This window comes from Hippocampus zosterae, chromosome 5 (genome assembly GCF_025434085.1).
Source record: "Hippocampus zosterae strain Florida chromosome 5, ASM2543408v3, whole genome shotgun sequence".
Lineage (NCBI taxonomy): Eukaryota > Metazoa > Chordata > Actinopteri > Syngnathiformes > Syngnathidae > Hippocampus > Hippocampus zosterae.
The window spans coordinates 14,794,566-14,822,158 of NC_067455.1; the positions used below are offsets into that span (position 1 = coordinate 14,794,566).

A 27,593-nucleotide genomic window follows, 5' to 3' on the forward strand; every position below is an offset into this window, starting at 1 on the left:
TAGTCCAGTGGTTAGCACGTCGGCTTCACAGTGCAGAGGTACCGGGTTCGATTCCAGCTCCGGCCTCCCTGTGTGGAGTTTGCATGTTCTCCCCGGGCCTATGTGGGTTTTCTCCGGGTGCTCCGGTTTCCGCCCACATTCCAAAAACATGCGCGGCAGGCTTATTGAACACTCTAAATTGTCCCTAGGTGTGAGTGTGAGCGTGGATGGTTTTTCGTCTCTGTGTGCCCTGTGATTGGCTGGCAACCGATTCAGGGTGTCCCCCGCCTATTGCCCGTAGACAGCTGGGATAGGCTCTAGCACCCTCCCTAGTGAGGATCAAGCGGTTCGGAAGATGAATGAATTAATGAATAATTGAATATGTTGTTGATGTTGATAGTTAGCAAACTATGGTTAACAAAATGTCTTTAGCACCTTGACAGATGTGCAAGTTAACCAAGCCACAGTCACCAACAGTCAAACACCCAAATACCATCACAGATGTTGGGTTTTTAACTGTGTGCGATAAACAATCCGGATGGTCATTTTCCTCTTCGTCCGGATCACACAGCGTTCATGATTTCCAAAAACAATTTGAAAGGTGGACTCACCAGAACACAGCACACTTATTTTGTGCCCAGAGAAGCCAGCAGCGTTTCTGGCCGTTGTTGATCGAAAGCTTTCCGCTTTGCACGGTACAATTTTAATTTGCTTTTGTGTATGTCGGGGCAATCAGATTTTTTTCGGAAGAGTTTTTGAGCCCACATGGCAATAATGATGTTGCTTTTACTGCAGTGTCGCTTGAGTGATAGAAGATGCCAGGTTTAATGATGATTTTCTGCTTTGACGGTTATTTGCAGAGATTTCTCCACATTCTTTTGATGAGATTATGAAGCAACATTTCTAAATTCTGTGTAACTGTATGTTGACCATTTTTTTCTCAATTTGCTCAATATGTGGTGACTCTCACTCCAGCTTTGCTTGGGAACAACTGAGCCTTTCGAGGATGCTCCTTCATGCAAACGTGACACTCATCGGTTTCCAGTTAAGCTATTAAACCTGTGGTATGTTCCAAACAGGTGTTTTTGAGCATTCCTTAACTTTCACAGTTATTTGCTGCCCCTGTCCTTTCTTCAGAACATGTTTGCAAAAAGCTATGACTTATCAATTTGAACATTAAATATCTTGTCTTTGTTGCGCATCCAATTGCAAATAATTGTATTGTTCTTATTTACTGTTTACACGACGTTCCAGCTTCACTGTAATTGGGGTTTGTAGCTATGACACAGCTACCTAGCTTGCTGCCTACAGATATCAATGTCCAGCTGACCTACAGAGAGTCCATTCCGACATCTTGACCTCACCGGTTTCTGGTTAAACCACAAGACAGAAGCACCAAATAACACAATCAGCCAGCTCCACACGGACAGATTTATGATCTTTATACTAATGAACGACAGCCTGTTGCTTGCAAGCCACTCACAATGATTAATCAGCCACTAAAGCACCTACACGCCCTCAAAGTACAATCATCCATCAAGCCTCATATCAGAAATCATTGGGTTGATGTTACCTGTGGTGGGTGTACGGGTTTTCTTCCCCAACGGTTCAGACAACAACTATAATCGAGTGGGTTGCTTTCATAAATGCAACAGCTGTGACCCAGAGAGAGGAAGGGCAGAGGAGGAGGAAAAGAGCAAGACATGCAGAGAAGAGAGAAGGACATGAGAAATGGCAGGTGAAATGAGGCAGGAAGTTAAGTGTTTTTCCATTTTGTCACGGAGAATCATAGATATTACAAATACTGCCAATGGCCTACACAGAAAGCATACACATTGAAGTGCTGAAATTGAATGTTTAGTAGCGGAGATAAATTATTCCTCTGGGGGTTTTTTTCTACCCCATGACGTATTTGATACACAATTGAGATGATGTGTGTAAAATGTGGAGACAACAGTAAGGAATGGGGACACATTCTTTGTCTATTGAGGACAGTGCTGCCATTTCTAAACAATTGCAAACATTGCCCCAAAACACCAACTTCCAGATTACTTGCTGAGAAACCCAGTGGGGGTTCTTGTATTTAATTAATATTCACATTGCTGTTATTGCAAACCCAATGAAGTTGGGATTTTGTGTTGAATGTAAATAGAAATGGAATACAATGATTTGCAAATCAGATTCTTATATCTTATATTTAAAGACAAGATACTTTGTTTTTATTAAATAATCATGAATTTAGAATTGTATGGATGCAACATGTTCCAAAAAATGCTGTGACGAGGTCATATTTAACGCTGCGTTTTGTCACCATTTCTTTTCACAACACTCAAACGTTTGTGAACTGCGGACACCAATTGTTGAAGCTTTGGAATTCTTTGCCATTCTTGCTTGATGTACAACGTCTACCATGTGCCATTTTATGCGTCATAATGCAGCACACATGCAAATTCTGGTTTGGCACTGTCTTGCTGAAATAAGCAAGGGCACCCCTGAAAAAGACGTTGCCTGGATCGCAGCATATGTTTCTTCAAAACTTGTACGTACTTTTCAGCATTAATGGTGCCTTCACAGATGTGTAAGGTACCCAGGCCATCGGCACCAACACAACCTCATACCATCACAGATGCTTGGGTTCTTTTCCTCTTTGGCTCAAAAGACAAGGCATCCACAATTTCAAAAAACAAATTGAAATGTTGACTCGACAGATGAAAGAGCCCTTTTCCACTTTGCATCAATCCATCTTAGATGAGCTCAGGGAATTTGGCGGAATCTTTGGGTTTTTACTGATAAATGGTTTTTGCGTTGCATAGTAGATCTTCAAGTTGTACTCATGGACGTAGCGCCAAACTGGATCTACTGACGTTGGTATTGTGGTGTTTCTGAGCCTGTGTGATGATGTCCTTTTCACACTGATGTCGGTTTTTGATCCAGTGTCGCCTTAGAGATCGAAGGTCATGAGCATTCAATGATATTTTGGGGACTAGCAGTTTACATGCATTGATTCATCCAGATTCTCTGAACATTTTGATCATATACTGTATTGGACAGATGATGAAATCCCAGAAATTCCTTACCATTGTATATTGAGCAACATCATCCTTAAACTGTTCGTCTATTTTCTCAGTTGTTCACAAAGAAGCGAACTTTGCCCCCTCTTTGCTTGTGAATGACTGAACAATTCAGGTGCAGCTCCTTTTATACCCAATCATGGCGCTCACCTGTTCCCAGTTTGCCTGTTCCCCTGTGAGATGTTCCAAGCAGGCGTTTCATGAGCATTTCTTAACTATCTCAGTCTTTTTGCCCCCTATTCAACTTTATCTGGAAAATTGTCCAGCCATAACATTCTAAAAAAAAAAAAAAAAACCTTTTCAAATATTTGTACTAAGAGGAGAAAAAAATAGTGTTTTTTTCCCAGTTTCCATCCATTTCCATGCAAAGGCCGCTCGTGAGCAGATATCTAAACTTTGTCTTTCTGTCTGGCAAATTTATGTTTGGAAGAAGTTGTGAATATAATGTTCAATTTCATTTGAACTCAGTTCATTTAAAAAAAAAAAAACAAGGCACCACCTGCTGACCAAAGTGAGGAGTGACAATTATGTAGTCATCTTTTACAGGCAGGTTTATAAAAAAACTCAATAGGGATGATGAATGCAGGAATGCTAATTAACATCCAGTTAGCTTAAGAAATTGTGGCTTAAATTCACTAACCAAGAAAGAAATGATTTTATTTACATCAATACTGCAGTCAAATACGTTGTCCGTATACAGTAGGAAAAAAAACGGGAAACGTTTTATTTGTAATGGTTACATTTTATTCAATCTCAAAAGCGTTACAATTCTGCATTGAAAGTTAAGTATTTTGGTACTCGTTAGAAATAGTACAACGTATTGATTTGGAGAGTCGTCATCTCAGAGGTCTTGACTGCCAGAACGACGCAGCTCTCGGCTCTAACTCTGAGCACCAAACGATCACTCATCTGTCCTGACACGAAATCCATGTTGTTTGCATTTACTCTACATCCACCGGTAACAGTGCAGCTGTGCAGAATGCTCCAATTGGTTTCCAAATAAAGTCATCCAGAAGGGCCGAGTCATTGAACTTTTTCCGACAAAATATGCTTCGGACGTCTTTCGCTTATTTGGAAAACGTGATTACTATCAAGAGCTGATTTTATGTATTTGTATATCAAGCCAACCTCAAAGTAAAATTAAATTAAACTTGGCCACGGGTGAAAAAAACGCTCCATCTTCGTTGCTTTCATTTTGCAAGATTACCCGAAGTACACAACACGCATTGAAAAAACAGGTGTTGCCAGCAAAGCTTTCATGATCACGCCAATTTTGCCTGATAAGGGCCAACTTTGCGAGGGAACGCAAAGTTATTTTGTCCTTCCATGTCACCTTAGTGGATACGTAAGATATCACAAAGGGGTGTGTTTGTGACCAATTCTTACAGAAATCAGCAAAATGAATTCTTGACAGGCTGGATTAAACTAGTCGATAGGTGGGAGGCCATTTGTTGCTGCACTCTGTGTAGAATTCAACTTTAAATTAGTCATATCACCATTTGTCCCACCACAGACAAAATTCACACAAGCCCTACAAAAGACAAGAGTCTTGTTCAGGTTAGCCTTTTTTTTTTAAAGATTCAAGTGTCAGATCAACAAGTTACATCATAGTAGTCCTTAACAGACTAATGCAGAGTAGCTTGCAATAATGACTCTTCATCAATACAGACTTCTAAAACAAACCTTGAGTATAGAAAAAGAGGTGAAGTAAAGCTACAGAAGAAGCAGTAAAGTCCACAAACAGAGAACCATCAGAAAAACTATATCGCTCTGTCAAGAGTACACAACGTCTTTCTTCTTCGGCTCAATGGTGGATAAACTGTTTAGTAAGCAGCATAAATACCAGTTTTTCAGAGGGACAGCAAGACGAAATACAGAGGAATAAAAATCAGGAACTGTTACAGTTGTAAATACTGAAGACAAACATGTCGTCAACAATAGCAGTCTCTTGACATCGAAAAGTATGTTTTTGTAAGCCTGAAAGAAAAGCACATGGGGTCGGTACTTAACGTAATTTAAAACATTCGATGCAAGGTTCGGTCCTTGCCATTGAGTTTCAGTACAATTTCACAGTCATGTCTGCTCTCTGGATGTACAAAATATTTCCTTCACATTTACATGGAAATTGTGTCATTAAACTCCCGTTAACATCAAATACATTTCCACTGTGTGGTGCAAGCATATCCTATTGATTCAAATCTGTAAGATGTTTCCAAGTATGCAAAGTCAGTCATTCTCATGCTGTAAACGTTCAACAATCAAAGACAAAGCAGAAAAGTTAGTCTAAACGTTGTGTTTTAGAAATTCAAATTACTCCAACTTGGTATACAATATAGGGAATGGTGCAGCTTCTTATAAAATTATTGTTGCCTACAAGGGCGAAACTATTGCTAATAAAAAAGTCAACCTAACATGCTTTATATTGTATGAGAACTTTTACAAAATAAAGAAAACTAAAGTGCAACCACAAATGGAAACCACACACAAAAGGAATAAAAACGCGAATAGAAATCAAGACTAAAATTGTGACGCAGTATCAACATTTCATTTGAATACGTGCACTATGTCTTGCGGCCTGTCATGTGGCACTTACATCACCTCAAGGCCTGACACATTTGTACACTGACATGAAGCCTAGTTTAATATACTGTACGTACACCTAGTTCAACAAAGAAAAGGGTTCAAATCAAACGAAGTGTACCTTTTCTTTTTATAAGCAAGATTTCAGTTTGCATGGAGTTGCTTTTGATTGTGACAAGATTGTCAATACATTCTCTTATCAAGCATAAAAAGTTATATTCAAGGCTATCGGTTTCCCTATAAAATCTGCATTTAGGTTGGGAGCAGTCAACACGCATTAAGAGGAATAAAATGACTCGACTTCAGACCGGTTAAGAATACAGCATCTAGAACATGAAGGAAAACAAAACAAAACAAATGAAAACAATCTGGCTCATTTTTCCATCAACATTATCTTGCAGTAAAAATACAAAATAAAATCATATACGTATATCAAAGATTCACAAAATGCCCAGCATTTGGAATATTCAAAATACCTAAAGGAACTCCTTCAAAGGCTTAAAAAAGTAGAATATTGCTTTCCTTAAAGCCATAACAGAAACACATGCAAGCATGGTCTTCAGACAGAGTTAAATTACAAAAGGAAAACTTAAAAATAAATTGCTAATGGAAAAGCAATCCCTCCAATTTTAACATGCTCAACAATGGTGCTGATATCTATGTTCTATTTCAAAAGACAAAATAAGTACAAAATTAGTTTTCATGTTTGGGCAGTGATCAAAATTTGATTACGGTACTTGCATCATGCTTTCAGGCTGGTTGTGGCCTTCCAGGGTTGCATGTCACTGTACTGAACATTTATACAAAAATAAGAACCTTTAGCATATTTGTTTTTCCTTTCCAAGTGATTGAAGCTATGTATGTGTTGAATCGAATACCGGTGACCAAAAAGTATGGCAATGTAAGGCAGAAAAGGAATTTGGAATGACACGTCTTGTTATAAAATCCGCTGACAAAATGAAATGTGCTTTCAACGTCACACCCAAACTCCTTTCCCAGTTTTAAGGCCATGACACCGCCGAGTGAAAGGGACAGCAAAGACATAACAGGTGACATAATCACCAAACACGTTTTTGGTCCAATTTGTATAATAACAATAAAAAGACAAATGATTTAAAGTAGGCAGAACAGTACTGATGTCGTATAAAATAAAGACGTGCGCAAAAACCAAAGTAAAAAATGATGACATCATACAAGTATATTTGTCATTTGTGTTACTGAACCCTGAGCTAAATCAAAAATATTGTATAAATATATGTATTTAACAAGCGCATAGCAAAAATGTAACCTACTCAAAAGACCAGAGAACACCTCAAATTTGGCTTGAAGCAGAAAAATGGCTTCAAATGCAACAATTGTCACTGGTAACCTCGGGTGGACCTTTACGTAAATACTTTTTAATACTACCCAAAATGCCATCTGGACACTCTCTCTAGCCAAAAGGCAGTAGCATTTAAAAAAGGGGGAACAATATATATACAGTACACACACATCTGAAACGCACTACTTTCCCAAAAGCGTTTCTTTCATTGTCACGGATTGATTTCCACTGACTATAAACATGTGAAGCCTAATAAAAATATGCAGGTGTGAATGAGAGATAGAGAGAAAGAGAAATTGCCCCAACCCTCAGTAAGTCTCTTTAAGTTTGTATGCATTGTAACCGTTAAAACCAAAGCCGGCCTTCTGAAAACACTCGCTCCATGGCCCCCCCAAAAAATAAAAATAAAATAACAATTAAAAAAAAATACAAAATCAACATACAGGAAGTAAAACTGCTATAATGTTTTAAAGATACTTAAAATAAAAACATCTGGACAAAATACTAGCAAAAAGGTAAGGTGAACATCTCATTTGTAATTACTGAAATATAGTCCTTTTCAGTTTGGAAAAAAAAAAAGGAACCATCTACACCAAGCATGCAGCACATAACAGCCTCTCACCAGGAGAGATGTTTGTTGTTCCACAATCACAACTCTTTCAATTGTGTTTCTTAAGGAATGCATTGTTTGTGCTGTCGTGATCATTGGGGCTGAAATCAGGACAGATGCCGTTAGTTATTTTGGTATTGGTAGTGCCATGCACGCTATGAAAAGACAGTCTAGACGACTTTGTTTGTTGATGTTGGCAGAAACCACTGAGAAGTCCTGTATTTTCGTGGTACAGGTATTCCTCTGCAAAGTCCACATGTTCTTCCATAAAGCTCCTGAAATTGTCTGTAGACACCACAAGAGGGGGACAAGACAAAAACAGCAGACAACAAAAGGTTTCACAATGCTTTACTTTTACTTTTAAACCCAAATTAAACTCAAACATTCTATAGTGCTTCAGATTAGATTTCAAAGATGGTTATATTTCTCACCAAATGTGATCTTTCCTGTGCCTTCACTGTCAATGGCGGCAAACAAGCAGGTTACATTGAGATGAGTCACTCCCAAAGCAGTCTTCAGAATAATTGCCAAGTCTGTCTCAGTGATAGTGCCATCCTCAGCCTCGAACATCTATAAAGTCACATTACAGTACGTTAGTTGGTTGTCATGAGCTGTTGTAACCTACTTGACTTGCTCTGTGGTTACGAGACTAAAGGGGAAAAGGTGTTTTTAGGTGCCTATTAAATAGAGTTGATCAAAAATACATCAATTTCAAAAAATGAATGTTTTGAAAAACTGTTTTTCACAATTTTACAGGACAAAGCTAAAAAAAATTGGAATGTTTTGTTACAAAGATGAAACAACAAAAGCCTTGTGGATGTTGTTAATGAATTTACCTTGAAGGCCAAGTTCAGCGTTTCCAGACTGTTAGATGGTCTGCATACAACAGACAAAGCTATCACATATTCTCTGATATCCACGCTGTTATCTTCATGCTGGAAAAGCAAGAGTATCTTAAATTATTAAAACGAAGACAGCGACGATGACCATGTCCATCCCTGTAATTATTTCATTGACATAAATGCCTTTAAAACATTGAAGGGGAAGGCAAGTTAAAAAAATAATAATAAAAAAATTATTTGCAATAATGTTGTATGCAACACCGCTAATCTAAACATTTAATTTGGGTTCCTATTGTATTTGATTTCAGCAGCAAAATTGTCTTGTTTTTATCCATCTCTGTTGAGAGCAAGTGGCAAAATAGTCATCCCCTGAGATGGCTACAAATGGCTTGATTATTCTGCTTTGTTTTCTCAAACACAACATTATGAAGAAGATTGTGTTTGGATGAGTGGGGGCTCATAGAACATATTGCGAATATTTTTTTTTTACTTGACTTCCCCCCTTAATAAATATTTTTTGTCAACCAAACATATTCTTCAAACTTTACATCTTGAGAGCAAATGCTGACCTCATCAAAAAGGGAAAACGTATCTTGTAACATATCTGAAACGGGTACATCCAAGAACTGAGCAAAGTCATCCAAGCACAGCCTCTGTCCTTCCAGTTTCCTGGATCTGTTCCCATAATCCTGCAGCACTTTTTCTGTGTTTTGGGGTTTAAGCCTGTGACAGGAAAAACATTATCACTAATAGTATGCTCAATAAGATTAGGAAATGCAACAAGCACAGAGTTTTGCGAGTCAGATTGAAAATGTAGAACTTAATTTTATAACCTTACATATTTGAATCATTGAGTATTGCTTCTAAATAATTGACAACAACAAAGACCACGACAACAACAGTTTCTATGCTCTGTTTCCTGTAACGTGAGGTTCGAATGACTTACCCTAGTCTCCTGACGAGTCTGGAAAACTCCAATAAGCAGGTGTCAACTGGCAGTCTCAACTGGCCTTCTGCCAGGGTGAGCTGGCAGTCCTCAAACGAATAATCTGTGATGGGGACCCCAAGGGCTCTGTAACAGTCAAGACAGTAGTGTATATCTTTCATGCATGGAAAACACAAAAACTACATTGCAGTGGTGATGAATGATTAAAAATAAAACGTCTGTCAGTTCGATAGTCAAGCAAAATCTGTCACTCCTACAAATAAGATAAACATGTACACATCGCCCAATGTGTGAAGTTTAAATGTATTAAGGAAATTTCCATCCTGCTTATTTGCATAATGCACAAGTGGTTAGCAAAAGTGCTTCAGAGTTTCTGTTTTGGGGTTAAATTAAGAGTGCTCAGACTTGCTCCCAAATTCCAAAATCAAGCACATTAAACAGCCATCAGAAAGAAAAGTCCAAATATATATAACTACAGGGACATATGTTAATTTGGTGCCGTCACTCGCAAATATTTTTTTTAATGCATTACTCCATCGATGAACGCTATTTTGCATTAAAGTGTATTCAGGGCTGTGAAATGAGGAAGAGAAATTCAGAGGAAAGTTAAGGGGGGTTGCGTATGTATGTGTAATATCTCGATATATCTATCTCTATATATATATATACACACACACACACTATATGTGTGTGTGTGAGAGATATATATATATATATATATATATATATTATATATATATTAGAGCTGTCAGTTTAGCGCATTTTTATTGGCATTAATTTCAATTAATTTTAACGGGATTAAAATTTTTCTCGCGAGATTAATGCGGCTCACGTCACAAGTGGATGTTACGTTGCTCTATAAATACACCAGAACAAAACAACAAGCGCGCTGCAGAAGTCCACGCCCATGTCTGTTTTGCCAGCCATGGCAGCGCGAGACACCGAAAACGGATACTTAAAGAGGTTATGAATGGAAAGTTTACTTTTAAAAAGTTGCCAGATTGCTCCACTGACAAGACCAAAGTTACCTGTTCTTCTCTGTGTATCATACAGGTATACGATGTATGCCACTGACGCAATTGTTACTTGTTTGGAACTATTTTGTGAAGAAGGTTACAGCGTTCCGTGTCCAGATAAATAGAGCGGGTGGAGCTTCTCTGTGTTCGTCCGACAGTGACGGTGCGCAGAGGCGGTGACATGACAACGAAAGTTCAGCGGTGCAGTGGTACCGACCTAGCGAAAATAAGACGTCTCCAGTGTTGTCATCGAACCAAGTGTAGTCATCCAAAATGAGGTATACACAAAAACCGTAGAGAGACTTCCGCGCAAGAAGAACCAACATAATCAACATAGTCTGACTTTGTTAGGGGGAGTGAAACCCGGCCGGCAGTTTTGAATACAGCAGCACATAACGAACACTGGTGTCCGGGGTCTCGTTATTGTCCAACAAACATACAGAAACAGACTGCTGTGTTCAAAGCAAACTTGAGAAAAATGAAGTATGCAAACATGGCTTAAATCCCCTATAGGCTGAGTACTAGTTTACCTTAAATGTGCACTTTATGTTATATTGCTCTGTTTTGATTCCATAAAAAGAGCTGTTAGAGCAGCTGTTGTGTGACAAAATGTTTTTTTCACTGTTGTTGATGGACAGATATTATGTGTGAATAACTGTTCCAAGTGAAAAATGTTCATGTGATATTGAAAATTGAAATTGTTATTTCAATAAATATTTGCATTTTGCACATAGAAAACTGATTCATGATTCCACGTTGATGAGAGCATTAAAATGGGAGGGGAAATAGGCCCAAAAGTGTAAAAGGAAATTCAGAAACGATAAAAAATGCATGAGTAACCACAATGAATTTCTAGTGAATTTGAGTTAATTATGACAGTTGCATTTTTAATTAGATTAAATATTTTAATCGTTTGACAGCTCTAATATATAAGAAAGCATGTTATATTGCTTTGAAAATGAGTGTACTTGGATGACATCACTAACTACATTTATTCATAGTTAGTTGGCTATCACTATACACAGGAATATATTTTCAAAGAAACCTTCCTAACCTTGTTCAAAACTTACTTGGCCATGACATGCCTCACATTGATTGCAAAGAGAGCAGGGTTCTTTTTCTCTTCCTCAGAGGGAGTGTAAATGGGTAGGAACTGCAGAGGGAGAGACATCACAACAATTTTTAAGGTAACTTGCCAGTCAACATCCACTTCTATCCACGATCTGTGATTGTGTACAATAGGACATCAGGAACTATGAGATAGACACACTTACATACACTTACCTCTATTTCAAAGACATTGTGTAGCTGGCATAGTGTCAGCCACAAGATCTTAAACCTGGATTAAAAGAAATTGAACACAATTAATGAAAAGTGATTCAAAAGACTTGGTTTAAGTGTTGACGAAGGGGAAAATATGCTCGCTGCTAGATATCTTTTTTTAATCAATATCCTAGAAGTAACAAGACTAACTTTATTGTTTATTTTTTCGTAAATAAGTATTGCATGTGGTAAAAGCAAAAGACTTACGCTCCTGGGCCTTGCCATGTCCATGTGATTGTATCCTTCACAAGACAAAATAGCCACGTTAATGAAAGAAACACGTTTTCCTCTACAACAGCATTTTCAATGTAGCTTTAGTTCAATACTGTGAAATATCTGACAACACGTAAGGATATTGTCATGTGTGAATTTTGAAATAGGTGTACGTTTCTGCCAAGAAAAATACAATAATATTTCCAAATGTTATGAACTAGTATTCCAGTTAACAATTTAATCATGCTGAATGAAGTCAATTGAAAACCATAAACACGTTAGATCAGAAGGATACTTGCGCTCTAGTGCTTTGCCCAAAAATGGCCAGCAGGCGTCTCTAGAATAAGATGTTAAAATATGACAGAATTTGAAAGATTGACAGAATTTATTCAGAAGTGGAGTGTCATTATGTGCTGTATGTTACATGTTACACATGCAGTACATTTGACAAAGTTTTATCCAATCGAATCCAATCATTAGAATGGCAGGCCACAACCAAAAATAAAATCATAAGCAACATATTTGATATTTTAGATGCCCTTTAAGCTTAAAAATGAGCTATTTACCCTTTAGATTAAAGAAATGCACAGCCGTATTCAAAACTGGAGCAGAGTTTCCATATTAGTGTGCTAAAATCATAATGTTTTTGTTTCATTGAAGAAACAAAACCAACAGAGAGCACTTGCCCTCTTCTCATATAGTTATTTACAAACTTGTAGTTTCCTCATTTTGATGTTCAAGAAACATCAAACAAATCCAAATATTAGACAAAGATAACCCAAGTAAACATAAAATAAAGTTTTAGGCAGTGACTATTTATTTGGGGGCGGGGGAGACTATTCAAAGCTACCTCACCCTGTGCAAATAAGTACTTAAGGGGAAACTGCAAAAAAAAAAAAAAAACATTCAAAAAAAGAGGGGTCAGGGTCATGTTTGCCACTGTGTTTCATTATGCATTGCATTGCACACTCTACAGTATGTACTGTGTGTGTGTGTGTGTGTGTGTACACACACACACACACACACAATTATAGTGCGAGATAAGTTCTGTGCTAGGAAGTGCAGTCCCCGTGTTTCCTGAAGCATGAAGTTTTAAGTGATAAAGCCACGATTTGTTTGCATTGTTGTAATTTGATCTGACCTCTCGCCAAGTTGTTTCGTAAATTCACGATTAACTGAAGTAGACAAATTGAATTTCAGATTAATATATGGTTCATCCGCATTTATTCTCGGGCAAGCCTAACCTATAAGAACAAAACATTTATGTATTATTAATGTGAGCTTGTAATTTATAGCTTGAATGCTTAAAATACACAGAGAGGACCTTGAAAAAGGAATTTTATCTTCGATTGTGATATTGAGGAAAAAATTGCAATTGAATTATTTTTCTAACTCATTCAGCCCTCGCACATACAATAATCAAGATTGAAAGATTCATACCAGTTTATTTGGGTATCTCATCACAACCGGTTGCACTGGTACTGCTGGGATGAAGGCCCCTACAAGAAAAAAGAAAATAAATAAAGGGCATTCACATTTCAAAACGAAACTGAAAAACTGAACTATTTCTGACTGAATCAGTGCTTCCGTATAGTTGCAAAGATACAGCTGAACTGAGGCTGAAGAAGAAAAATGAGGACCGGTTTACCTGGCTTAAAGGTGATTAGACAGGATCTATTGGTGCAAGTTCCCTCTGGAAAAATCATTATCTGTATTAAAGAAATGAAGAGACCATGTAAAAACTGGATACTGGAAAAATGTTTTGAGAAAAAAAAACGTGCTGCAATCACATAATTAGAGTGATTAAGACAGAGAGAAGCAGATTATATATATATATATATATATATATATATATATACACACACACACACACACACACACACACACACACACACACACACACACACACGGAATACCTTCTAAAATGCTTTTTTTCCCTTGTCATAACCCCCAATGACAAAATTGAATCTCAAATAAATTAATTAAAATAGATTGTAAATGTATTTCTTTTTAAGATTGTTTCTTACCGTCTTTTGTTACTGTGGGAACATGAGTCCTAATAAACATAATATTTAAGTTTATAAATATTATTTATGGCACATGTGTCCCACAACATAAACACAACCCTGTTATCAAAACAGACAAACAAATTGAGCATGGTAGAAGAGGAGGAAAGCAATGAATCACACAATACGCTGGACTTGAAATCAAGCAGTTTTTCCCGAAAGACTGCACAGAACAAAAGTATGTCCTCTCCAAGTTTTCACATTTTTATGAAATAGGTTAGCCGTGATGAGGTAACCTCATGCGATGCTGCAATTCATAAGACCAGAGAAGAAAATTATTTTTTCATTATTTAACCAAGCCAGCCCACAAAGAAAATGCAGGAGATTCTTTCGCCAAAGGCTCCACTAATGAGTGAACGTTTCTTAGCGGTCTGAAACTGGAGCCTTCACATGGATGTTCAGTTTAAAACATCAACAGGGATTGTGAATAAACTTAATTTGGCGGCTTTTGAGACACAGCTTTACCTGTGGCCATTCCCCTCCAGAGTGGGCTCTGCGTTTGATCTCTTCCACCGTCTTCTTTCTTGAGTCCTGATCTGATCGTGATACGAACACCGGCCTGATGTACTTTATCAAAGCTGGGGGAACGACAGATCCACAGCAGAGAACGTAAATAATGACAAAGGCTCTCGCAAGACTCACCTCTTAATCACACGGACAACAGTGAGATGAGAAGATTATCGTTAAACTAACAATTTTACAACCGTAAAACACTGGTTTCATCCCACTTTCCAAACCATGCATATTAAACATTCATAAAATATAATCTTTTTTGTATTTTTCAGCCTATCTGACATAGGAATCATCCAAAATGCGACAGAACAATTATGCAAAATAATGTTGCATCCCCCCAACAAGACACACACACACACACACACACACACACATTTGCAAGTGATATATCAGAAAAAATATTCCCTTCCTCATTTACATGTCATGCCTCTCAGCCCAGCCCACCTATAAGGCCCTCAGTGGGCACCTGGAGGCCAAAAAACATCTCTCGATACAAACAATGCATACCTTGTTAATTCAATGATAGATTTTGCATGAAGTGAGACACTGTAACAACCTCAAGAACATCTTATCGTGCTGCTTACTCAAAGAGACCGCAATTATGGCGAAAAGGCGAGGTAAGAGAAAAAAAAATATTCAGAATACAGGGAATTTAATCCAAAATTGAGAAACTATTATTTTTTTTAATGCAAAGAAAATATTCTTAGTCTCATCTGTTGGTGGCGGTATTCAAAGAATACAATCTGCGGAGACACTATTAATCCCGTCACAACAATAAGTACGATTTTTTGCATGGGCAAATGAGAGCAGACAAACTGTCAACGCTAAAAAGAGGAACGTTCGCTCAGCAAAATACATTTGTATGCCAAGCTCAGCTGAACCAGCCATCTGTTCGGGCTAGCTTTCGGTTTGCTCAACTGATAGCAAGCAGCGGTAAGGAGAGTTTGTCAAGAAATGCATGAATGCTGTCGCGGAGGTGGTGTGTCCGGAGAAGAAAGACGTCTTTAATACTGCGAGTGTATCAAAAAAAAGTTATTTGATTTTGTGTGGGTTTCTGGGAAACAATACATTTTTACGTCTAGGTACTCTTGCAGTCACACTTTTGCTGTTACAAACTGACCCCAGTGCCCCCATCAGAGAAGTGAAAAGTTATGTGGCCCTCACAGGAAAAAGTTTGGGGACCACTGGGATAGATTATCGACTAATGTACCATGTACAGCACTTTGTATGCAGCGATGGCTGTTTGAAAGTGCTCTATAAATACTGTTGACTTGACTTAATGAATTAGAAAAAAATATTTATACTGTACGCATCTTCCTATTCAGAAGACTGAGGTCTTATGGGGGTCAGGGGTACCTCCGTAAGACCTTCTAAGACTCTGTCTGTGGTGGCTTTAGTGATCCACTATGGCTTAGTCTGCTGGTCAGGCAGCATCTCAGCCTGGGACAGAGAGACAGAACCGAGTGGTCAGGAGGGCCAGTTCTGTCCTGGGCTGCTCCCTGGACACTCTGGGGGAGGTGGGCGACAGGAGGATGCTCGATAAGCTAACAACTATGATGGACAGACCCTCCAGGCCACCCTAACAGCACTGGGCAGCTCCTTCAGCTTGAGACCGATACACCCGCGCTGCAAGAAGGAGAGGTACCGCCGCACGTTCATGCCGACTGCTGTCAGGTTACTGAATAAATGCACCTGAAACCTGGAATCTCCCCCACTCACCAATGGTAAATAGCACAACCACGTTATGCAGCACATACACAGTTGCATATATGCTTATATCTTATATTTTGTATTTTTATATCGCATTCTGTACTGTGGACAGTTCATATTTTTTTAATCATTCTGCGCATGCAAATACTTGTTTTCTACTTTTTTTCAATTTTTTCCCTCCGAAATGTAGTCCCTCCGTACATTGCAAATGTCTCCATTGTGAGACAATCAAGGGTTTTCTTATCTTATTAGCCAAATGGCTTGTAGTCACACATTCCCCGTGGTTCCGTTTCCAAGCTCCACCAGCTCCACTTTCTAAGAGTTACTTCAAAGTTTATTTTAATACCTTTACTAGTTTAATATGACCCGAAACTTTGGGCATCTTTTATTCTGAAAATAATGACAGTGATAGTCACTTACTTCCCCACAAGGGTATATCCTTGCTCTCAGCTTTCATGACAATAGAGGCCATTGTCATGGTGACTGGGATGGCATCAAAGTAGGAAGAGTGGGGTGCCAGAGTGAGAATGGGCGCTTCTGCAGGCAATGCCCTCTGCCCTTTAACAGCCATCCAATGGAAGCCACCCGCAAACCACATAACCCGCATGATGATCTTCAAAATGATGTCGACCAGTCTGAAACAAACAGGATTCAGGTTCAAGATCTAAGTTCAGTAACATTCGATAGACAAATATCTGATCAAATGTATGAAACTGTCAACGGGTACAGCAAAACACTGTTGTTATTGTTACACTGTTACATCAGGGTCATCACTCTCAATGGAACAGTAAGAGCTCATTTATTCAAAGTTGCCTCCTCTCAAGGTACACCGACAATTTTTCAGGTTTGGCTTAAATTTAGCCATGCTCACTGGAAGCAACTCTTATGCATCTATGACAGTCATGTTTGAAATGTGACAGTGCGCACAGGCTAGTCTCTAGTTGGATGCAGGCTAAAAAGTAAAAGCTCTCGGTGATCGTTAGATCAGCAATGAAAGACATTGATCGATGTGCCAATCACATGCTTTTCCATTGAAATCGGCTGATCACGAATGATCACTAACCAGTGCGAAAATCCGATCTTTGTCACTGCCGGTTGCTAGCCAACTGCAGATTAGAGGTGCTTGACTCTGCTACACGCGTCAACGTACGGCGAACAAAGCAGAGGTGGGTATCAGGGAAATGAGCCCAAAATTCCCTCACCGCAGAAGCCGGCCATTGGCTCAAGACGAGAAGGCTGTCTCGCCGCCGAGGAGTGCCTCTTTGGCAGCCGTGAAAGTGTGTGCATCGCTAGGAAGGAACCAGAGCTCTCACACTCAGCAGGTATGTGTGTAGCTGCCGCTCGATGAGTCACACAATAATGTGCATTTTGAGCGACTCACACTAGTGTGCTCACATTTTTCATCTACACTACTGAAGATCATGTAGAAAATGGGCCCTAGTTTGAAATTTCTCAAAAGGTCAAGTACACTCTATAAGACTTCGTCACCGTTTTGCAAATGTGTAGTTGACCAGCCCCAATCAAAAACTTTTTTTCCTGCATAAATTGTTATTCTTAACGTTTAAGAAAATGGGAAGAAAATGTCGGTAAATTACAACAAAGAGTAACTAATATTTTTAGTCTGTAACAAAACACTTTAAGTCTATCAGTTTGCCTGAAATTCAAAGAAATATAAAATCTCTCTTTAAACATTTTTGACTGACTAATTGAACCATGATGAAAATACAATCTTATCAAATCAAATAATAAATTCAAATTGATCAGCAACTTTGAGTCTGGATCATAATATTTAAAACACTGTAATCTACAACACCAAAATTGGAGCAGGTTCGTAGAAGATGAGAGTGGATACTCAGCAGTCAGCATTCTGCATTTGTTGTCTCACTGCCAAGTTCCTCCATCTCTCATTACATTTTGATCAACACAATTGATAGGACAATGGACACTCATATTGGAGTGTTTATGTATTTGTAACGTGTAGATAAAATGTAAATTCAACATGCTTTCTTTTGATGTTGAAACCCACTGCAGATTTTATAACCACCCACAACGTTTTGCCTTTCTCATTTAGTACCAAGATGTGGAAATCCACTGCGTGAACAGTGCTGCAAACATTCACACACAGCATTACCCACCTCCTCCAGAGGCACTGGGGTTCAACAGCTGTCTCAGAGCGTCCTGCTGAGGCCAGAAACGCAAAAGGCCAGGCAAGCAGCATCATAAATGCAGCTATGAGTAGACGGATGGGGAATAGTGTGACTGTCATAACTGCGATCTGTAAACAATGACAGAAAAAAAAGGGATAAATAACACACACCGAACACATTTAAGGTTAATCATGGTAAAATCTGACTGCGTAAGACACCTCTGGGATGACAAAAAAAAGTCAGTTAAAAGCGTGTTTGTCAACTGTCATAGTTGTCTCAAAAGTCTCAGTATCAAAATGAACAAAATTACATAAACATACGAAAGTGAAACAAACGGAAAACAATACCACATAAAATATTAATTAAACATTTTTACAAAATCCAAAACGAATTTAAAAAGAACAAATCTATCAAAAATTACACAGACAGGAAGTCATTGTTGTGTACCAAGTGTGTGGTTCAAAACCAGGCAAGAGGTTTGATGACGGTAAAATAGAGATGGGGGGTAGGTGGGGGGGCTGAAACAATAAATACAGTGACAGAATAGAGGTTCTTTTGACTGACTGGCTATTACATTACCTCAGTAAGAGAGATGAAATGCTTAGTTTTACAGAGGTTCCCCTATTATTTTTTTTAGCATGTGATAACGATATTTCTTTGTCATATAAATAAAAAACCATTTTGGATCAAGTACTGTAATGTCTCCTTTCTTGCAGCCACATCCAAACTGTTTGTATTTATGTATTTACTTTATTTAAAAGGAGAGAAGGTATGTTAATGAACATTTGTTTGGAAATATCCCAGATTATATCCATTGGCCGTGGCCGGTTTCCATCTGTAGTCCCTTGGCATATTGTAACATTTTAAATACAGTATATGTACTATTTACTGAGCATCAACATAAGTATTCTCTGGTGAAATTGTATTGATGCACAGGAAATGCAGATATAAGTCTGTAGTAATGAGAAATACATATTTTTATACTTCTGCCTGATGTCGTATTTTGTCAACAATTACCTTGGCATGATTTGGTGACTGTTAAACCAAATAAGTGAATGTGGTTTTAAGTAAAATTAAGACCAGTCTGCACGTTACCCATAAAGTAAACTGGTGAAAGGGACACTTTGATTCACTCCTCTTTCATCTATAACTGTTTCAAACAACAAAGTGTATGCAGGAAAAGTGGTTAAGATCGCACGACTGTCTGTGTCTTATGTGCTGTGTGGTATTATTTTGTCATTTTATGTTAACTGTTCTTTTGATGGCGGCGCGGGCACCTGCAGCGGCTCCTCTTGTTGTCTGGTTTAGAGGGAAGAAATGTCATCTGTGCTGTAAATTGCACATACAGCGCAATTGACAAAGTTGTACTTGATTTGATAAATAGTCCTCAGCGGTACAACCTGCAAGCGGGCATAACATACCAGTTTGAATGAGAACATTGTTTGTGTCACAAAAGACTCCAAAGTTTCCCAGTTTACCCTGAGCAAAATGACGCCGAGTAGTTTACACCTTCAACATACCCTCTTTCCCTTTGAACTGAGATGCTGTGAGTAATCTGTCATCGTCCCAAAATGTAAAACACGTGTTGAATGGGCAGTGACATACATAGAAAACAACACTGACTCAATTAAACAATCAGTCATGCTCTCACTAAAACTCTTAATGTTACCGAATCGAATAACGGTGTTTTCAACAACCAAAACATTAGTTTAGGCCCATCATGGAGGGATGGCCATGCTTATTTGATCGTGACGTTATTTCATGCTTTTAAGATTCATTCAGCTGACTTTGTTCACGCTTTTTGCCGCTTTTGTAAAGCACGGTGCTAATAAAATACTATTCAAATGGCTCATTTATTTACAACATTAAAACGCTGGCAAAGAAGGCAAATGTGAGACTGCAACATTTAAGTAGCTAATGCTAACGACTGGTTAGTCCTTGCTCAATTGAGTGGGATACATGCAAAAAACACAAAAAACGTAATAGCACTGACAACCTTGCCAGTTACCCTGCCATTTTTTTAAAAACGCAAACAGGTCATCACCGGTCCATTGATACGAATGCATGCATGTATAACAGTTACCTTTGCCTTTTCCATTCGGGTGAATTTCAAGACATGTACAAAAGGGTTTCTGAACGGAGGCGCTTGGTCCATCTTCTTCCCATCAGGCTCCATCGCACATTGACTCCGAGTCCGTAACCTCATCCCGACAAGTCTTTCTCAAGGCTACCCTACGTATTCAAACACAAACGTAATAATGACTCAAAATTGAGTCTTTCCACGCGCAACGCAGCTTTTGCCCAAACTGTATCGTGGTCGACAGCTAATTACGGCGACAGTGCGTGGCTGTTAACGTTATCTCTCTTTATCCGGCACCATGGAGGGATAATGGTTAGCTCAGGGATTAGGCGGAGTTATTTGAAGTAGCCTTTATCTTTACGTCAACACGCTACTTTCATAGCGCGGTGCGCAAAGCGATCCGCTAGCTCGGGATGCTAATGGAGCCACAACTTTGCGCATGCGCAAAACGCGTCCAACACAAATTCAGGATGAAAACAGCAGTACTGTAGAGTACTGGGGCGGCCCGGTAGTCCAGTGGTTAGCACGTCGGCTTCACAGTGCAGAGGTACCGGGTTCGATTCCAGCTCCGGCCTCCCTGTGTGGAGTTTGCATGTTCTCCCCGGGCCTGCGTGGGTTTTCTCCGGGTGCTCCGGTTTCCTCCCACATTCCAAAAACATGCGTGGCAGGCTGATTGAACACTCTAAATTGTCCCTAGGTGTGAGTGTGAGTGCGAATGGTTGTTTGTTTCTGTGTGCCCTGCGATTGGCTGGCAACCGATTCAGGGTGTCCCCCGCCTACTGCCCGGAGACGGCTGGGATGGGCTCCAGCACCCCCCGCCACCCTATTGAGGATCAAGCGGTACGGAAGATGAATGAATGAATGAATGAATGAATGAATGAATGTAGAGTACTGTACCAACAATTTTGCTCGTTGACGTATTTACGTTTTAAATGCAGGTATAAAAGAGTAACCTAATTTTATTTAATATTTATTTGAGTTATCCACTTTGCCTGCATATTATAGTAGGCCTTTTGCTGGTAGGTAAGCCACCCAAAATATTTTAAAAACATTTTTGGCTCCACGAACGTTCATTTTAAAATCCATGTTGTTAAAATACGTGTGGTGGGCGGTGTGCTGAAGTGAACCGGTTACAAACGGGAGGCAATGAAGAGGATCATAGAGGTTTCGCGATTTATATTTAGAGGCGACACATGCGAGCCTAATGTGAACATATGTACTGTACAGCATTTCCAAACTGATTTCCATTGTCCCCTTGATAGTGATGCACCAATCGGTCACAAGCTCGACAACACGATAATTGTACAGTAACTAATCCTTTGCTTCCCTCTCGTGGCAATACGCTCTCGTTACAACTTTACATCCACTATTTTGCACTGCGATAATGGAGGCGGAGCAACCCCTTGTGGTCACCCCCCCCCCTCTCTCTCTCTCACACTCTCACTCTCTCCCTCCCTCTCTCCCCCACTGTCTGTCTGTCCTTCCCTCTTGTTCTAACAATCCATCTATCAATCTAAAAGCAACTGTCAAAACAAACTAACCAAATAAATACATGCGTACATTAATAAATACATAAATCTAATGACTACAACATCTCATCAAAACAAGAGGCAGTCATTTGTGGAGTGTGTGACTAATTTACTTCCGGCAGGAAGTTGTTCACTTAAATGAGTCATACAATCACCATCATCATATGGTCACATGTTTCTTTTGTTAGTTTTTTTTGGTAATTGCAAATACTCTACTCAAGGAATGAATGCTCCAACAACCACACAAGCTGCACACACTCCTCCCTTTTTGTTTTTGTCGAGTATGCTGTCCAAATGCGCCGTAGGCTGACGTATGAGGGAGTTGCATTTGCATTTGACAGGTATATCACATCAGACGTGGTTAATACTGCAGAGGAGGGCATGATTAAAAAAACACAGCAGAAAAGCTTTCCCACATTCCACCCAGACCCTTCCCCACTTCCCTTTTCTTCAATCTCATCGCAGAGGTGCTTAAATTAAAAAGGAAGAAATGCAATTTAAAGACATGGGGTAAACAATCACAAAACACTTGTTTCTGGGAGAGACACAATTTGCTGGTGCCTTGTCCAATTTCTTATGGCCTGGAGGGCTGCTACCGCACTTTAACACCTGGTTGTACGCTTCTGATTAAAATTGTAATGTCAGTGTTGAATCAATCCATATGACATTTTCGAAATACACAAGTATCAGGACATTTTATACAAACAGCACCCCCCCCCCCCCCCCCCCCCGCCATTTGGTAACAGCAAGGTGACTCACACTGTTTCAACACCATGCCTTCCAACTGTTTTGTGGGGGGAAAAGGAAGTTTCAATATCCCAGACAAGTACCGGTATAAATATGTCACTATCATTATTGTATAGTGTTTATGCCAAAGCTGCATGTAGGTGCACTGCAGAGAGCCTATAACAGCACGAATAACAATTTGCGTTTCTGCTTTAGACATCATTTTAGCAGAAAGACCAATAATGTGTTCGTTCCCTTTAACCCGAAATGTCACAAAAACAAAACAAAATTGTGGACTTCCATTCCGATTACAGCTTCTGGACATTTGCTGACCACTTGCCTTCAGAGCAGATTCAGAACATGTAGAGGCTAAATGTGTTAGCACTGTTTTAAGGAGTTCATGGCTTTGGAATAATAAGATGAAAAAGACAGCTCAACAAACGCATACAATTCAGTGCATCTAAGTATGTTTAACATATTTTGATGGGAACAGTCGTATGATTCTATGTTGCCATACAATGACAAAGAGAACGGGACAAAATGAAACAGAGAGGATGTCCATGTTTTTCAACCACTATTAAACCGGAATAACCCCTCAGGCCACACATCTGAGGCTGAGTGACATACAGACCATTGTTTGCTTTGCACCACAGTAATGTTTTACTAGCCCTTGCGCCCTTGTCAATCAATGGCTGCTGTGTTCCGAAACATATTCAACACACAGAAAAAACACATTGGCTTGAGGAAATGGATTGTGCACATGATTGGCAGGCGAGCCGGTGGATGTGTCAATCAACTAAAGCTCTTTGTTTTTGCTCCTGTCCCTACTCCCCAGCCTATAAGTCCAAGAGGTTTACGATTGTCATTTTTGCCTCACTAAACAAAATATTCACACATATCCAGTATATGTGTTCATATTTTGTGTATTTCACTTTTAGTTTTGTCTTGAATAAGTTGTTATTTTGTTCCATGTATTAATCACATCAATTTAATGAGGAACTTTGGTTCATATACTCCTGCGATTGGCTGGCAACTGATTCAGGGTTTCCCCTGCCTACTGCCCGAAGACGGCTTGGATAGGCTCCAGCACCCCCCGCGACCCTAGTGAGGATCAAGTGGTGCAGAAAGGGATGGATGGATGGTTCAAATACTATTCTACAAAGGTGGGGGACTCGGGTCATATAACTTGGACTCATGTTGACTGGAGTTGCGTATTTTATGACTTGCGACTTGCTTGGCAAACATTTCTCAAAGACTTGACTTGACTTTGACTGAAGCTCTATATTCATGCCCAGTGCAAATTTTGTGCAAAGTGCAGTCTTACTGCGCGCATGGGTGGAGTTTTCTTTCTTCTTGTATTTTCCTAGACTTTGCACAAGTACAGATAGAATTGGGTGCACCGTTGTGGGATGGAACAAGCTTTTTCCCAGTCAATCGTAGCAACAACCCTCATTGGCATTAAAATCAGGGCTGATGGAGTACACGCCCTGCTTGAACTTGCAGAAACAGAAATTGACTTACTGGAATCTGTGCATGCATGCGAAAAGTGCATTTATACAGGGTAAACGGCAAGATTTCCCCTTGCGGATGATGTAGTCAGCCACACATGTGACATATGCACTCACGACCATTGGTCCATATGTGTTATAGATATGCTAATCATTACAATTCATTCAATGAATTAAATTCTACTACATGATTCAGAGGGGTTGTCCCATGTTGTTGACATAATTATGAACAAAATCCGATCATATCCACCGCATACGTCCGCGGCGCACCAGATCTGTCTGCCTGTGCCTTGATCAAATATACCAAAATCACTTTACACCACATGTGCCACCATTTAGTGCTGCTTTTCAGTCGTCTAAAATGTTGTGTACTTTTTTTCACTAAATTGGTAGGTTTGCCGGAGTAGTGTAATAGAAAACACATTGTTCCTGTTAGATTAGGCCTCTACGGCACATAAAGTGAATTGAATAAGGCCATGGTGTCGTTTTTTTGTCCTGGCTCTTCTTATCGACATGAATTCTGGCAAAAATCGCCAGGCGCATCAGGGGCATGGTGACTCCATGCGTGAGATGCATCATTGTCCCAAACACACTTGACTTGCCACAGCGCCAAAATGAAGATGCATCTATTTTTAGGCCAAGCGTATAGGTGCCAGTCTAACAATTTGAAAGTTAAATAATTTGACTTAAAAAAAACATTCCCACGAATTGCAACTGCTATATACTTTTTTTCAATGTATGTTTACGCATAAATTGCGATTTAAATGAACATTCAAGATGCTTCATGAACCAGTTGTTGTGTTTATTGAGCCCTCTAGATGGCAACCTCTGTTCAATAGGGCTACAAGCACACTGACTTGCCATTTCTTAAACCCCTTTCTTTAAACAAACAATGCCATCTAGAGAAGTCCAAAAAGACAGCGACTGGGTCATGAAGAATCCAGAGGCTTTATTTTCCCATCATTAATTGAAAGTTTACTTTCATTCATTAGGTCCAACATACAGTGTTGACACGACACTCTCAATCTCTTCATTATCCATTCATTCTTTGATTATCGAGTCACACTGTATATATTGGGACCAGATTTCACATGATCATGGTGGGGAGGTGACCATTAGTAAACCCAAATCCACCATTTCATTCTAACATTTGAAATCTGAGAGAACTGCCTGTCTCTTTGCTGGCATCAAATCTAAGCAGTTTCTTTCTGTTTTGTTCTTGCCGGCTCCCCGTCCTTTCTTCCTAAATGGTCCTTTCCCGGCTCAGACATGAATCGGTGCACCATATCAATCATTTGAAAGAGGAAGCCCCTTTTCAGATCAAGTTTGGAAGACACCCTCCATCATCCGCTGTGTTCCGACGGGAGATGAAGGGGGCTTCTGCTTTGAGAGCTACTTTGTAACTAAAGCCACATGTTGGGCAGGACACAGACAGTTGTAAGACAGGAAAGATCTTTGTGGCAAATACAAGTGCTTGGCTGTCCTTGTGCATGCCAGTCTCTCAGCACTGCTTGCTTTGCTGGATTTGGGCACCCGTACAGCTGTACAACTGTAATCCAGTCCACTGGTAAACCCAAATACCTTACAAAGAAATGTGATGTGCGAAGCAGGAGTATCAAGGTCTCAATATAGTCTTGCTGTGAGATTGTGTTTGACAGGAACTTTCTGTCTTACACAAACGACTGAGCAAGGTCGCAATTTTTAATAACTAACTGAAACTATATTTTATGTTTAGAAAACCAAAAGAAACTGTAATTATAGTGAAAATTTAGTTTTCGTGTTTTTCAATTAATTTAATATATGAGCCATTGGGGTTGATTATAAATGTATTGTCTGAGAGTTGCTTACTGTGTGTCGTCTTGAAGGGACGTCATCTAGCAGCAGCCAATAAAAAAATCACCTCCAGATGATGCCGCTCCTTGTTGGCGAGCCTGCATTTTTGTTGTTTTCATCACTTAACTTAATTTCCTATCAATATTGCTGTCAAATGTTCATGAGAGCACAACTCAACAAACATGTGTTTAAAGTGTCAAGGTAGAACATGGCTCTGTTCGGTAGATAAAAGATGTAGAGCTATAACAAACAGATATGAACAAATACAAGTATTCACATGTTACGTAATCTTCTAATCATGTGTATCACATCATGACATACGTTTAACTGTTTCTTGGAAACTTGGAGCACGCACACGCACGCACGCACACACACACACACACACACACACACACTGCACTACACTCACTATTATCATGAGTCGAGTGTTTGTTGACCTGTGATGGAAGATTCTCAAAGCACAATAAGGCGCAACATGGGTGACCTGTCTTTGTGCGAAGAACACACCATTCAGTTTGTTTTTTTTACAAAAGACAAAATGACTTCTTCTATCTAGAATTTTGTGTAACAATGCTCAGTCGATCCTGTGCCAGACTATCACGATACATTTCCTCTCGACAAGCATCACTGTGGTTCCTGAAGTATGAAACAACACCACCAACATCACAATGTGGCAGGTGTTATGCTTCATAATTTAGTAGGAATAATCTATTATGCATATAATTTGGCTAAAATGCATCTCACTAAAAGGCACAGCAATTACATCAGCCTGCATGTCTTCAAGAATGAAAAAGTGGCCTAACATTTCAATGGTTCAGTCTGTTAGCACATAGCCACAGACAATATATGTGTGCTGAAATATATTGCCACATATTTTGTCACTTGGTGAAAGGTTGAGCTCACGTTTCATATTTTTAATTATCGGTAAATCTTCATGGTTAGCTTTCTGAAATTAAATATCCCCTCCTCTTTCAACATTGCAGGTTGTTTACCATTTCCCTCCCACACCTTAGTCCACCATTTAGCCAAATTTTCCGTTAGTTTTATTTATAATCTGTAACTTGTATCTGTCGTTGTCCATACATACGGCCGCTCCCATTTTAAATATGCATTCATGTAAACTCAATCTATTGAATACTACCACAGCACTTTAGATGCAGTCTGATTAAACCAAGCGCTGGACTGGATTGCAGTACTAGTACTGATCAAATGGAGGCACTCTAGTGATGCTCTTTCAACCATTTGGCAAGACCATGCAGGACCGCAGAGTAACACCGATAGTGTTTGAGAACATTTTTTGCAATGCGCGCGCGCGCGTGTGTGTGTGTGTGTGTGTGTGTGTGTGTGTGTGTGTGTGTGTGTATGTGTAATAGATGCCAAGTTACAGAATATGTGTTACTGCATTTAGAGATTGGTCACAGTTAGAATAAATCATACGGTTCAATATCAATTTATTGCATGTCCTTTACGTTCTGCACTACAGATGCCATGTTTAGAATTACAATAACTTTTCACTATATTGTGAAGCCCTAATTTAAATGATGGGCGGCCCGGTAGTCCAGTGGTTAGCACGTCGGCTT

At 39.4% G+C, this 27,593-nt stretch overlaps 2 protein-coding genes across 2 annotated transcripts in view; one reads left to right on the forward strand and one right to left on the reverse strand.

Moving 5' to 3' along the window:
- The window catches only part of LOC127600889 (uncharacterized), a 302,914-nt gene that overhangs the window by 168,910 nt on the left and 106,411 nt on the right, over positions 1 to 27,593 (forward strand). The window lies entirely within an intron of this gene.
- LOC127600870 (lysophosphatidylcholine acyltransferase 1) lies at positions 6,231 to 20,842 on the reverse strand. The gene is made up of 14 exons (XM_052065754.1): positions 20,421 to 20,842; positions 18,326 to 18,465; positions 16,611 to 16,825; positions 14,433 to 14,545; positions 13,550 to 13,610; positions 13,342 to 13,400; positions 11,896 to 11,930; positions 11,650 to 11,704; positions 11,436 to 11,518; positions 9,350 to 9,475; positions 8,973 to 9,126; positions 8,398 to 8,496; positions 7,993 to 8,131; positions 6,231 to 7,846 (listed from the first exon to the last, which is right to left on the reverse strand). The coding sequence occupies exons 1-14, from the start codon at positions 20,541 to 20,543 to the stop codon at positions 7,611 to 7,613; spliced, it is 1,638 nt and encodes a 545-aa protein (XP_051921714.1). The 5' UTR covers positions 20,544 to 20,842; the 3' UTR covers positions 6,231 to 7,610.